The following is a 14,850-nucleotide window of genomic DNA, read 5'->3' as shown; positions in this document are numbered from 1 at the left end:
CAAAGAATTCATTGAAAATTTCACAAATGTTCTCATAAACCTTTGGTGCTGAAATCATTCCTCCATTTAGAAATTTCACTAACGCTGGTGATAGAAATGAAATGATATGTCAGGCAATGGAAAATCCAGGATGGAAAAACTGTTGCCAAAACAAGTGGACCACCCTGTTGCAGGACATGCTGCGAAACATGATATCCTACATTTCAGTGTTTGCTTTATAGACTGTGCCATATGGATCCTTCCCACCAGCACCAGCTTGTCTGAACTGTGCAGGTGGGAACTTTCCCTGCAATACGTCATATGTTGCTGCAACCCTCCTCGCCTCAACCTTTGTTAGTCAGTGTTCTGACTCATCCAGCCGCTTCCCTGTTCCCATTCCAGCACTACACAGCCATCATTGCACCACTACAGCCTGTCTCCTCCTCTTCCACTGCTACCGAAACCCCACCCATCCCGATCTCTCCCCTGCCCTCTGTCTAATGCACAGCACTTCACTGTTTGCCACCCCCACCGTACTATCCCTCCCTCTCCCCGCCCCAGCCCCTCCTTATTCCCAACCAGTCGCCACTCCCATCATGCACTGGTGCTGCTGCTTGCAGGGTGGTTTCAGTTGCCTGAGACTGCAGTCTTGTGTGTGTGTGTGTGTGTGTGTGTGTGTGTGCGTGTGTGCGTGTGCGCGCGCGTGTGTGTTTCTATTGTTGATGAAGGCCAGTGGCCAAAAGCTTTAATTGTGAAAGTCTTTTTGTTGTGCATATCTGCGACCAAGCATCTGCACTATATGGTGAGTAGCGACTTTCCTTAATATAGTCTATGAAATAAACAACTCAACAAATATATTTGGATGCTAGCACATTGCCATTGACAAGCACATAATCTCTAAATTTATATGCAGATTTAAACTGTCGTACAATTAAATAATTATATGAGTGTTGCTGGCAAATGTCTTTTGGTTGTGATAAGAAAGCAATATATAAAGCAAGTTAAATTATATGAAAAAATAGCAGTCACATTAAATAATACAAAACACTGAATGGCAGAGGATAAATGTATTTTGAAAAATATTTTTTCTGCCGTAAAGAAAACGCTGCTGACAATTGTCAGCACCAAATACTAGACCGACAATAAATAAATAAATAAATATGTGATATTGTCAATAACTCCATGTTGTTTTTTCTTACGGAGTTATGTCAAAGATAATGTGTTCCTGCTTCCACTACCATTTAATTTGCAAGAGTTGCAACTAAGGATCAATTAATGCACTAGCCGATATTGACTGTGACGTGGTAGGAGCTTGAGTATCATATTGAAGCAAATGGTGCCCATACTGCACACTTGAAATGCGAGTCAAAAACTTGGAGAGATGCTCCAGCCATTGGTATGTGTCAATGTTGCTGTATCTCTCACAGTTTTTGTAAAGTTGTCTTATGAAACCCTGGATGTACTTATGAATGATGCTGTACAATAAAACTATCCTAGATTTTGGAATTATTAGTTCATTTCTCTGAGAGGAAACAGCAATTGATTGGAAAGTAAAGAGCACAGGTTGAGATGCACCCACCTGCTGTGATCTCTGTGTCCCTCTGTCTGTACAGCATGTGGCCCAACTCAACCTGCAGTCTGGTTGGGATGCCTTTACTTCCCACCCAGTTGCTCCTTCCTCCCTGAGCAACAGACTTACACTTTAGAAGGCTAAGTATATGTGTTTTCCAACAGTGCTTAGAATTTCATCTCCTGAAGGCAAACACTGGAGAGCCGTGATGTCATTCTATGATCTTCACAATTTACTTTTCCTTTTGGAGCAATTTTAAGTACACTGGTCAACAGTCACAAAACTTTTTTTCATTTATGAGAACAATATGTGTTTCTGCAAGATAATTGAAGGGGTCAGCAGAAGACAGTGCTAACTCTCAATGTAATAAAGATTGGTTTGGTCACACTATCTGTTGTATTGTTGAGTGCACCGCATGCTAGCAACAACTTTTCCAATATTTACTACTAGAAAGAGAACAATTACTATATAATTTTTTGCCATACTGTGTACTATGGTCTTCTGTTTGAATTCAATCAAACATGTAATATACAGCAACTCAAAATATGCTCTTGTGGGTTACCACTTTCTTCCACCAACCACTTCAGATCAGTCCTCAATCCAGGTCTAATTTCAGAATTTGTGTATCAACCTCAATTTTCATATAATGATGTTTTTGTAAATTACTACTGCAGCATATGTATTATATGTCTCTGGCAAACAACAAGACTTCCAAATGCAAACAACAAAATAATCTATCAGTACATAAACGAGTCAAGGAAATTAATAAAATAAGAATAAAGAAAAGTAAAGAATCACACAATAATATTTCCCTCCATATTTCTTATGATACTTGGAAAGCCAGTAATCCGACAACATTGCGGTACCCCATTTGCCTTGATGAAGATTCTCAATTTGGGACATGTCATGGTGAAACTGTTCCCCGTGTTTATCACTAATGTCACCAAAGTTATCTGGGAAGACATCCCTGTGATCATTCGAGAAATGTAGTTTAAAGTGACAAGTTACATCGTGTAGTGTGGTATGATCTCTTTAGTTCTTGTACAATATTTATAATAGTTCTCTGCCCTGTGGTTTCCTAAAAAGTTGTTCCAGACACATGAAAGATAGCCTTGCCAATTTTAACACCAATCTGCAAATCATCAAAATGTTCGTGACTCATTAATTCCTTAATTTGCAGTCTCGCAAATACTCCTCCCTTCATTTTGCTTTACTGGTCCATTTGTAGTTTTGTCTGTGGCTTTCACAAAGTTTGTGTTGAGACACACATTTTTGGGATCAACAAGAGCAGCTCATTTTCTTAAATTAATAGTCTTTTTTTCTGTCTGCTGTTTCACTTGCATTGAAAGTGGCAGTGCTTTGTAAACTGAGCTGAGAAAAATTGTGGTATCTTGACATCTCCACACACATGCTACTTGCATTTACAAGTTTGTAGCAGTTTTAAGGTTCTCATTTTTCCTTCTGATTAGCTGCACGAGGAATCAGAACAGATCCAGATTTGTTCCCACTGTGAGAATTACTATTTTTGGACTAACTTTGCTGGATCTCTGAACAAGTACCACTTATTTACACTGAAATTGTAGCCAAGAGTCTCCGTAATGAACTCGCTGTCATTTCTTGAGGTAGAAATTTAACCTGAGGGCCATTTTGTGTAATTCCCAGTATATATTTTGATTGTTCTTTAGCAATTAAATCTGAAAAATATTTAAGTTGCGTCGCAGGAGAATAACCAAGTGTTTTCGAGGATTTCGACAGATAGAGGCTTGCATCTCATAAGAAAACTGAGCCTGGTAGCAAAAGAGTGATATCACTATTAAATTCAGCTCCCACGACTTGGCAAAGCACACTGTTAACATTCTTTGTAATAAAAATAATGTTGACCTGTGTTCCCAGATGATATGAATTGAATAGGATGTGCATACTTAGCAATAAGTATCTCCTGTTTGCTCATGCCACTCCCTGAACTTTTCTGTTGCAGATCCGAGCCAGATGCCAGGTACTCAGGCCGGACAGTCGTCTGCGGCCCCTGCCCGCCCCCATCTCCACCTCCTGCCACCTGTACTCCTGTCCCTGTTAACGATTTCCCTAACTCGTATCCGGCTATGCTAAGATCTTAGAACTCGATAGGTGGGGGGTGGGAGGGGGGAATTATCGACGTCCTCTTGTTTACTTTCTCCTCGTCGTCCTCCGAAATGGGGATCAGTGGAGATCTCGTTGCGGGATAGTCGGGTCAATTAAAATTTGTCGCTGGGATCATTTCTGTGTGTGTCAGGTTTTCTGCGATTCTTAGGAAAGTGCTTGATGGGCGAACATTTTTGTTCTGATAGTCTTACTATTCAGTTTTGGACTACTATACTTGCAGTACAGAAATCTCTGGGCACTGAGTGTGTGCTTTCTAACTAATTCCGTCTTTTCATTTCTTATTTCCCCTCCCCCTCTATTATAGATCTGCTCAAAGGCCAGTGGGCTAGAAAAGTAGACCATTTACTAAAACTGTCTGATTTGAGTATTTTCACGACAGATTTGGTTGCGTTGAAGTTTTTATTGTTAATTTTAGAGAACTTGTGTTGAAGCTAGTTAGTTTTATTTCTATTACTTGCAGTATTTCCCAGTATTGGATTACTTGAGTATTACTCTTGTAATCTGCTAGTGATTGGGAATTTATTATGCACATAATTTATGTGTTATATTATATATTTGCGATATTTTTCTTGATTTTACTTATTAGATTACATTGCTGGTGGCATGAACTTTTAAAAATATGTCCGTTATTTCCCTTGGGAACTGAGCACCAGTGAGAATTTGAGTGTGTCCTCCCGCTTCAGTTTACTTTACGTGAATCTCAGTGGCAGTGTATGTCGACAATAAACAGGGACTGTTTACTGAGCTGAGACGCCGATATAGTAAACTGAAGGAACCAGTTCAGTACACACACATCATGAAAGACTTCTATGAAGCACATGCCTCTATGTATGTAAGATGTGCTAGCTAATTACCTTAGGGCACTATAGTAAAGCATCGTATGAGATTCTCATTTTTAATAGGTCTGTTTTTAGGAATCTCCAATAACAAGTAAAATTGTAGGAAATTATATCTATTCCGTTCCAAAACAATGTCATACTTGTCCACAAAATGTCTTGTTCTTCCAGAGATCATATTAATGGGCTGTAATGAAATGAATGATGATTGAGGTACGGTTATAGAGTCAAAAAATAAGGATGTATTACCTGCCAAAGTTTTGAAAGATTGATGCAGTGCTCTGTGAAAATATATCCCAGTTTTGTAGGAATATTTCTTTCTCCAAAGCAGCACCACATCTTACTCTCTAATAGTGGCATGAAGGTCACATATTCAGGAAATATTAAGGTAGGATTCCATGTTCCAGTCCATTGGCAAAAGTGTGTTTCTCATACAACAGACCAATCCAGTATTTAGAGAAAGTCAATATATAAATAAGAAAAATTGTCAGTTCACGGAGGCATATTTAATCACAGTCTGATTGTCTCAGTGGTGTGCAGTTATTGTGAAGGGGGTGAGGAAAAAATGTGATCTGCTGCCACATCTCACCATATGACTCAAAAGATGTGTGCCTGTTGTGGGATGGGAGCTGGCAGAACCAGTGCCGAGAGAAGACACTTGAGATTTGTGTTGGGCCAGTCAGAAGCTCACAGGAGTCCCTGTGCATCCTGATTCCTGAGCATTCTGCCTTGGGAATTAGTAGCCTTGTGTGGGAGTGATAATACGTGTGTGACAGATGTATCAGAAGACTGTAGGCCTGTGTCCTGTAATGTCAACATTTTGAAAAGGAAATGCTGTTCAGGCACACTTTGAATTTGCATATTATGTGGCAAACACTGCTTGTTCTCACTTGACCAGAAGATACCATAGTTTCCCAAGCTGTGACCTCCGTAGTTGTCATCTGCTCTTTTTTAGAATCTGCACATGCATGACATAACAAATACCTTATAGTTAAGTGCACGTTCACCATGCTTCCCCATAAATTCTCCTTTTCTTTCACCTAGTGTTTGCTTCCATGCTTCCTCCTGGTCTCACTTATCCAGGTAATTTTCTTGAAAAGAAATTTTTCAGTTTCATGTACATGTGTGTGTGTCATCACATTCTGCAATGCTTCAGCGGCACTGGAGTATCACATAGCTGTATTTTTTTTTTTTATCTCCTTGTAGTTTTAACAGTACTGTGTGTTTGACTTGTATTCATCAACTATTCTCATTCTTGCACATGTACTACCAGGTAATGATAAATCTTCTTTTTTGTATCCAAGACAAGAGAGCCACAGTCAAATTAGAACATGTCAGCTTATTTACATGTTTCTCTCACCTACTGATTCTTTAATAATACATTTAATGAGATTGAAAATTACCAGTATTGCTATTTTCTCTATTGAGATTTAGATTCTGGTATGTCTCAGAAGGTGGCTTTGTAGCTTCACTGATTACATGTTTAATAATTTCTTACTTTCTTGCTTATGCAAAGCTGTATGCTATTGAGCGCTTTCATATTGTAGAGTATCAATTAGAAGGAGCAACTGTCTTAACACAATTTGCAGATTCATTTTAATTCTCACAAGACATGTTGTCATATACAGAATAATGAAGATTATTTGAGATTAAATGGACACCAGGTTTACCGTGTAATATGTACACCTGTGATGTTTCTTTGGTATTTCAAAATATTGAAACTGTGGTTTTGGCAAATGATAGTACGGGAAGAGGCAGGAATTGTGCCATATGGTTAATATTAGCAATTTTTTACTATCAATATATTGAGGTAAACTCGGCTTTGTTAATGGGAGAAATTTCCTTTTATAATGACATTAAATATCTTCTTGACAGAGATACAGTTGTATGTCGCTTGACGGCGGTTGTCACAAACTTTTTTGACAGAATGTCCTGGAAATGCATTAAATGTTAAGTCAGAGTTTGACAGCAAAGTGTGGCTAAAGTCATTTTATTTGTGTGCTCTCTCAGGTCTGTGTCACTCTCATAGGTACCATATTTCTTGGCTGTCTCTATCTTTTTTATTTTCGTGTTAGTGTGTTATGGCAATCTTGCAGTCTTCTAAGCTTTTTGAAAATGTAGTTAGAAAAGTACATTATTTTCTTTTTTAAAAATAAAAAAGACCAAGCTTACCTCAGTACCTTGCTAAATAAGGACAACATAAAATGAAGGAGAGGCAATCACTCACCAACAGCTGATTAGTGTGTGGTGCTTAGAAATAGGCAACAGAAAAGTGTGTTTATGCTAGCTTACGATCTCTTGCTCTTTCTTTAGTAGAAGTACAAACATTCACACACACACACAGACACACACACACACACACACACACACACACACACAAATGACACACACACAAATGTGCCCACCTGTTCTGAAGTTGCAGGTATTAACTGTATGGCAAATACTTTCTTCTTTGTGTCATATCATTTGTAAAACACCTCATTTCAACGTATTCAACAATTTATGAAGCATTAATGCAGTTCACCATCTGTAAGGCACCCTGCACAATGAAGTATGAAACATGAACTAGATGTACAAGGAAGAAAATGAGTCACTTGGACCCTGTGGGCTTCTGCACTGGTGTTAGTTGTTACTGGTTTCTCTTGATTTTAACATTTCCATTTGCACATGTAAGATATCAATGTCATTATCATTTTTCCCCATAGCTGAGTTAGGATACTGCAACAGTTGTACAGTATTTATATGTATATATAAATGTAAACTAGGTTGGTATGGTAACTGGGATGTAGAAATTATTATTATCATTATCAGGAAGAAAGTGATATACATATGATGCAAGTGACACTTTTAAAAATACAATTTGAAATTAATGCTAGCACTGCCATTTCACAATGTTTGTCACAAAAGCTGTATTGGCTCAGAATGGGAGCTGTAGCTTATTCATGGGGTGCAGAGAGCAATCGTATAGGAGGCGAGTTCTCTGTCATGTGAGTCTTCCACCACAAATGCTGTTTGTCAGGTTCCAGCGTGACCGTGTGAGTAGTGTCCAGTTGTAAATACAGAGGATTGCAATTTTGCTACAGTGTGCAGGAGTCACAGTGACGATACTGATATAACACACACTGTTGTCTTATTTTTATTGTTACGGTGTCTCATGTTGCATATCTGAATTAGCTGGTAGTGTACTAATGTGTCACGGCCTCTGACACGTTCTTCAGAATCTCGTGAAATCACATTTGAGTCCAGAAAAAGATCCATCGTTCTAGTCAGATGGCATTGTTTGTGATGTGAAGGGAGTTATGAAAATTGCTTTAGAGAAGCTGAAGGCATCATTCCATACTAAAGTTATTGTCCATGTTGCAAAGTTGTGTTTGGAATGGAAACTATGTTCTTCCATATAGAAGATTATTTTTTGAATCTGCAAAAAGTATGATATATTTATGAAGCACTAGTTGTAAATATTAAGAATGTCACTCCTCTGGTTTGCATTTATTAATATCTGTTTATTCATAAATAATTTTTAATCAATATTCTCTGTTGCATTTAGTAATTTATATTTTTGTCATAATTCAATTGCTCTGTTATTGCTCTTTTGATTTTGTTTATCCATATGTAGATTTACCAGTGTAAGTACTTCTGTTCTCATTTTCATTTAAGGTAAAAGCAAGAAAATGTCTGTGAAATCAAAATGGATAAAAACATAAACAAATAAAAAGTGATTTGTGATTATATGTTCTATGTGAAAATTCAGATGGAATGTACATCCAGCAATAATTGTATAATGTGTCTATGATAATATTACTTCTCTAAAAGTCAATAATTTACTTGTATTTTTTTGCTTATTTTCTTAAAAATTATTAATTTGTGTGTCTTATGTAGTTTCTTTTTGGTATTAGAAGACTAAGCTAGCAAACTCATCATTCTGTACGGATGAATCCGTTTTTGTTGGTGCAAAATTTCTTCGTTCCCATTTAAAAACAGTTATAGCAGCTAACCTTTTAAGAGATGTATGTAAAACAGAAGCAGATGATTACAAAAGTTTACAGAATCACCAAAACCGTTAGGAATACTGTATCTTCTGGTTGCTTGTTGGGCACTGGTGAGTAGACATTACTGGATTTTGGTTTGCATATTTCCTAATATGTTTTGCATCATAGTTACTTCCCATCTCATCTGTAGTCGTAGTAAGTAGCAATTTGGACCTGTGCTGGATTTGAATATTGTAACATTTAGCCTGCTACAGCAACTAGTTTGAGATATGCTGACCCATTCGCTGTGGGACAGAGGCTCCCCACCACAGGGTGAAATAAGGCTACTTTTGCTGCATGGGTGATTTGTGTTTGTGGGCTTCTTTTGGCAGTGTACCCTAATGTATGACAAGCATTTTGTGTAAAACCTTTATTCCATACTGTGTGTTTTGATGTGCAGTAATGGCACTCAAACAGAATATGCACTCTCTCTCTCTCTCTCTCTCTCTCTCTCTGTCTCTCTCTCTCTCTCTCTCTGTGTGTGTGTGTGTGTGTGTGTGTGTGTGTGTGTGTGTGTGTGTGTGTGGAGAGAAAGAGAGAGAGGGGGAGGGAGGGAGAGAGAGAGAGAACATGCACATGCATGTTACTCATACTGCTAACATAACAAAAATTTTCTCACTTGGATCTTACAGTGTCTTTCAATAACATGAATGTTATGTGCAGGAGTTATGGTGCTGTGTAGTGAAAATTTTTCCTTCACTTCTTGATCTCTATATGTTATCTAGTACTTTTACAAAGGTTAGATATGTGCTGTGACTTTCATGTTCTCGCATTCTGTGTACCCTTTGTGTGATGAGTCTCGTAAAGAGACGTTTTACGGTGGAAGTGCACTGCTCGGTGTTCTTCTGAGGAACAGCTTGTAGAGCCCGTCTGTCCTCTCATCGTAGGTCACCTCCAGAAGCTGTCTCAACTAACTTTTTTGGTACTGTACAGATACTTTTAAGAGTGATAGCTGCCTTATAACTGTTTCTGTGATGACTATCCAATAGCTGATCTCTGCATTTCTCTCCGTAGCCCGCTTTGTGAAGTGTGCTGACAGTAGAAGTCTGTCGAAATGGCTTGCACTTTGTGTCATTTGTAAATAATTTTCTCTGTGAACGCCGACATGCTGTCGAATTTTGCTCCAGTTCTTGCTGAACCTACATTTGCACTTAAATTGTGGCCAAAAACAGTTTGTCAGTGCAATTGTAGAATATGTACGCTTGTGGTTGACAATTTCATAGTTTATCATACCACAGTCTCCAAATGTTTCAAATGCTAATTGACTCCTGCATTGTAATCAGAAGATCATAATGCGTTTTCACATTTGTTTCCTTAATGTTGATTGAGAATTTTATAATAGGAACCAATAATGGGTATACAGTTTTTATTCCTTCTTTATGTTGCAGTATTCTGCATTTTTCATATGTCGATCAGCTCTCTGAGTAACTGGGCTAAAAAGACACTTTGCATTAGTGAGAAGTGCTAGCTCAAGAAAATTTATTTAGTGATATATAATGTTTGGCTAAAGGATGGTTAAACTTATGTCTATGTGACCCAAGATATTATACGCCAAAATGTAAAGGAAGGCTCTGAAACCCTATTTAGATGAACGAAAAATAGTCGAGAACTTGGCGAAGCGTGCATTTGAAATGTGTAAATTTGTATTTCCTCTCTTTTGATGGTAAAATTGTAGAGTATAAAAGAATGTTCTCAAATAATTAAAATCTGGGCAGTGTTTTCTGACATCAAGGACTCGATCTAGAGGTTTCTAGAAATATATGTAGCTCATAAGTGGGCGAACAAGTAGAATCATAAACACTTAAATAGCTGTTGCATAATGTACATTTGAGCAAAAATAATAAAGTAAACAAATCGTGACTCTTATACTGAAGAAATATCTTATCAGTAGCAACCAACAGATAATATATGTAAAGGTCTTCTAAACAAAGTTGAGTCACTGTTGAGTGTTTGAAACATTTGGAGGCTATGATATTCACACTTACAGTGTGAACTGCAAATAGTTTGGATTTTATGTCCACTGAAAAAGAAAAAAATAGTTTTGAAACTGTTACCTTCTCATTTATTTGATAATTCGAGATGGTAATTGAGCAGGTTCATTTTAATAAAAATCAGGAAGCTGTTATTAACTAGCTTCTGCAGTTACATTGTGAGGAATTTTAATGTCATGTTAAACATTACTAATGTTCAGGGGTATGTGATGTATGTAATGTGATAAATTGCAGGGAATGTCAGAGTAAAAGCATCATTATAGTAAAGGACAAGTTAAATGTGAAGCACTTTGTATTTATTCAGTTGCTTGAGACATGTTAATACTGCCATTCTTTCCAGTTTTTGAAGCATTCTGCAATATTTGTGGTATTTGTTCCTTGCATCACAGTGTCGTGAATTGCCTACATGATCGTGAAGATGAACAAGTAATATTACCTTTCTATGTCCCATAGGAAAATAAAACTGATTTGTTCATCTCTTAGTGTATAACTTTACATAAAATTCTGAAATTAATTAATATCTGCAGTTTTCCTTTTTTCAATATTCTCAATGACAATCTGACTCTTATAATCTCCACTGTGATTACAGAATTTGCTCAACCAAATAGTAATTGGCCATTTGCTATATCCTTTTAAAATATTTTTTTTTGTTTAAAAAGAGTATCATATTAATTTTTTTTTAATGTTAAAACACATCTCTGCTTACTTCACCAGTGACTAAATGCACCGAACAGTTTCAAAGGAACAATTTTTTACACAATGGTTGGGCATGTCAGTTTCATTATTGATGTTTCACAAGCTACGGCTTGGTTGTGATTAGTGCAGTGGTCCAGAAAGTGTAGAATAAATTTCTTTTATTTCCGTCTACAACCACAAAATTGTTAGGTCCTTAGACTGCCAATTTCAGTCAGCGATGACCAGATCTACAGCAAAATATGGGCGAAAACATAAATACAACTAATACACTATCTACATCTCAAAACAATAAAATAGGCCATAATGGCAAGTATACTGTCATACTTCTGAAAAAATGTGCCTAAAATGTGACAAGGCATACCTGTTTTGTAAGATGTCCTAATATAGTGAAGCCACAGCGGTGTTGTCAAAAAGTAAACAGAAACTCAGCTTAGCATTATTGCACATATTTAAAGTATGATCTATATGGGGCTGCAGTTGATTTTGTATTTTTTCCCATATTTTGTTGCAGATCTGAAGAGGGTTCTTGCCACCCGAAACCAGTAGTTTAAGGACTTAACAATTTTGTGATCATGGACAGAAATAAAAGAAATTTATTCTGTCATTGATGCTGTATGCTTCATCAGCAGCAGTATTCACTTTGTTCCCTTGTCAGTCTATTATACAAACAAATTGGATATTGAGCAGTGGGAAGAGTGAGGTAGATAGTCATTGCACCAAAAAGTACATTGTATTACGGAATTGCTCCGTAGTGAAGAATGAAGGGATGACACTAAAGAAGTAATAAATTAATCTGTGGGTTTATATCAATCATAATATCTGCTTTTCTTCTCTTTGTATGTGTTTTGAATGAACAAATTTTGAACAGAGCCATAGAGATAATTCGAAAGGTAAATACTGCTTTTTGCAGTAACATTGTGCTTCAGTATTAAAGCAAGCTATGTGGGAAGGAATTTTTTCATGGATGTCCATTTTAATGTTGGTAATTTAATAGGTATAAAGCAACTCTGTTGCCTAATACAGTACATGATGCACATTTCTTCTTTGTTTGAACATCCCTAACAAGTCTCTTGTGAGGGTATATGTTCTTTTACTGTAAATGCAGACAGTAAAGTCCACTTTTCTGACATTTAAGTGCCTGGCACTGATTTCTTAGCCTCACGGACAGCTTCATCAGTAAATGTAAAAGTAGTAATCCACGGCACGAACAGCATTCATATGACTGTAGCATGTCACCAATGTCTGCATGTCGAGAAATGTAATAACCCAATGTTTTATATGCACGTTTTGGTTGCAGTAGGTAGCAGAAAAGAGAGAGTGTCTTAATAGTAACTAGCCATTTATTTGTTTGCTAGGTCCTTTACTAGATACACAGGTAACAGATTTACTTCAGTTGATGATAATTGTGATCAGAGAAAGTGAATGTTACTCAAGTCCCTCCAAAATTAACTTTCACAGCATCCTGCCATATCTGTAACATTGTTTTAGGAATTTATCTTGTATAGTCGACTGTCTCTTACCAAGCAGTGTTCTTACAATTAGTTGGCATTAATACCTATTTTTCCCACCAGGTTTTGTTTCAGTTTGTACATATTTTCACATTCTGAGAAGAATTTTTCCTTCCTATCTTGGTCCCAATATACGCAGCTCTTTTAACACTGTGGCTCAGGGCCCGCATAAAATTTAATTTGCTGTTACAAATAACTAAAGTCCTCGGCATGTGTTTTGCTGTGCTCTGACTCTAGGGGTTTGGGCACCCTCACATTTTTGGGTGGACTCCAGTCTTCATTCAGTTCCCTCGCTTTCATTTTCTTTCTCTCTGTGTTATGCAAACCCGTTATTGAATGGAGAAAAAAATTTAAAGAATGGTCCCATGTAGTAGAAGACAATAATCATTTTAAGTATTTGTCAACAGAAATGTAAAATTTGTGATACTTGAGAAATGTAGTTGCACTGGGCTTCTCCAGATTTTTGTTCAAAGTTTTCGTTTCTTCCCATGTTAATTCTCAGCGAAATTTCCCTCATTATTTGACTAAATATTATAATTGTAAAAGTTGGTGCACAGAATCCTTTGCAAACTGACAGAAATTTGGAGGAGCCCTAGTCGCTGTGCTCTCGTATTGTTGTATATTGTGAAGTGTTGCACACGTGTTGAGTGTGCTCTCTTAAATGTGCCAACTGGATCATCCTGTTAAGGCCCGTGCAATACGGGCAGTGTTCCACACTTGATAGAGGTATAAATAACTCAGAAAAGTTGCTATATACACACGTACAGATTTAATAAATGAGATATTATAATAGCGGTTAATAAAGTGTATTATATTAAGTGTATCAAAGCTGGATATTTGTTTGGAATAGTCAACATATTCAACAGAAAAGACTGTTCTAAAAATAATGAAATAATTGTACATAAATGATTTTAAAAATACAGAGTATATGAAACTTTACAATGGCATTTTGTTTTGTTTTTGAAACAATTAATGTGTCCCAGTTACAATAAATGACCTCCAGTATTTCTCAGTACTTGTAAGCCGTTTTTGGGCAACCAGTTTGAAATTTGCTGAATAAACAACTTCCGTTTTAGCTGCTCAGTACATTTTTGGAGAGTGAAACAGAAAAAACTAAAGCCTCTGCAAAATATTTCATCTCACTGCTGTTGTGTTTAGTAAGCATTCTATAATAGCATAGTGACAAAAGTGCAGTTATTAAGAAAAACTGTTCCACCCTAAATTCACACTGGTCATGCTGAATGGCCAGTTAAGACTGAATTTTAATTCTCAATAACAAAAAAAAAAAAAAAAAAAAATTATCCAAATTAAATACAAGGGTCATCTAAAAGGTGCCACCAACACACAACAAATCTTGTACAAAAATGAAAGACACATACAGAAAGGAAAATATTGTGATGTGTTTATTGTAGCTGTAGCCATCTGAAGCTGCACCGACTCTTATGTTGGAGTCTCCCATTTGATGGGAAGTTCCTCCTAGGTGGTCCGTTTTAGAGGTATTTACTTATGTGCAGCGGAGGCATCAGAAGTTCCTGCCAGCCTAGGTAATTATTGTCTAGGGCCTTTGAGCCTATGTAGAATTAGTGGACTGTGGAATCTAGCTAATTTCCTCTCTACATTCTCTGAGATATCAAAATGTTCTGTGTGCTTGTAGATATTTTGCATGCTGCATTTGAATTTGTCAAGCTTTTATCACTTTTTAATGATTTGAAGTGTATGTATAAGGCTTTTTGTATGCAAAAGAAGGATGGAAGCATTTTGGTGATTGATTATGCTCTGGAATGTGCAATCTGTTACTTTTTGTGTTTGTGTAATAATGGACTAAGATTTCTTTAGATGTGTCCATAAGATAATTATGTCTTATTTAAGTTTTGGAAAAATTTAACTTCCTTTTCTTCCCCTGTTGCACATTCTGTGTTCTTATTTTCATTCTTCATTTCTGTCTTTTTTTCTCTATTTATGTGGGTCGTTACAACATGAAATTCGTGGTGTAAATATGATTATCATGTTTATTGGGCTCAGAGATTAGGTTTTGTGTTCAGCAGACGTTCCACTGCTGAACAACAAACAGCATACGCTGAAGAGCCAAAGACACTGGTA

At 36.8% G+C, this 14,850-nt stretch overlaps 1 protein-coding gene across 5 annotated transcripts in view; it reads left to right on the top strand.

Moving 5' to 3' along the window:
* Positions 1-14,850, top strand: part of LOC124717390 (fasciclin-2) — a 921,178-nt gene that overhangs the window by 845,806 nt on the left and 60,522 nt on the right. For all 5 annotated transcript variants that reach the window (XM_047244244.1, XM_047244243.1, XM_047244242.1 and 2 more), the window contains one exon: positions 3,528-3,545. In XM_047244244.1, the coding sequence (XP_047100200.1) occupies positions 3,528-3,545 (18 nt within the window). The remainder of the gene's footprint in view (positions 1-3,527; positions 3,546-14,850) is intronic.

The sequence above is a fragment of the Schistocerca piceifrons genome, chromosome 9 (assembly GCF_021461385.2).
Source record: "Schistocerca piceifrons isolate TAMUIC-IGC-003096 chromosome 9, iqSchPice1.1, whole genome shotgun sequence".
In the NCBI taxonomy this organism is placed as follows: Eukaryota; Metazoa; Arthropoda; class Insecta; order Orthoptera; family Acrididae; genus Schistocerca; species Schistocerca piceifrons.
Note: the sequence above shows the minus strand (reverse complement) of the source record. Positions and strands in the feature narration are given on the sequence as shown.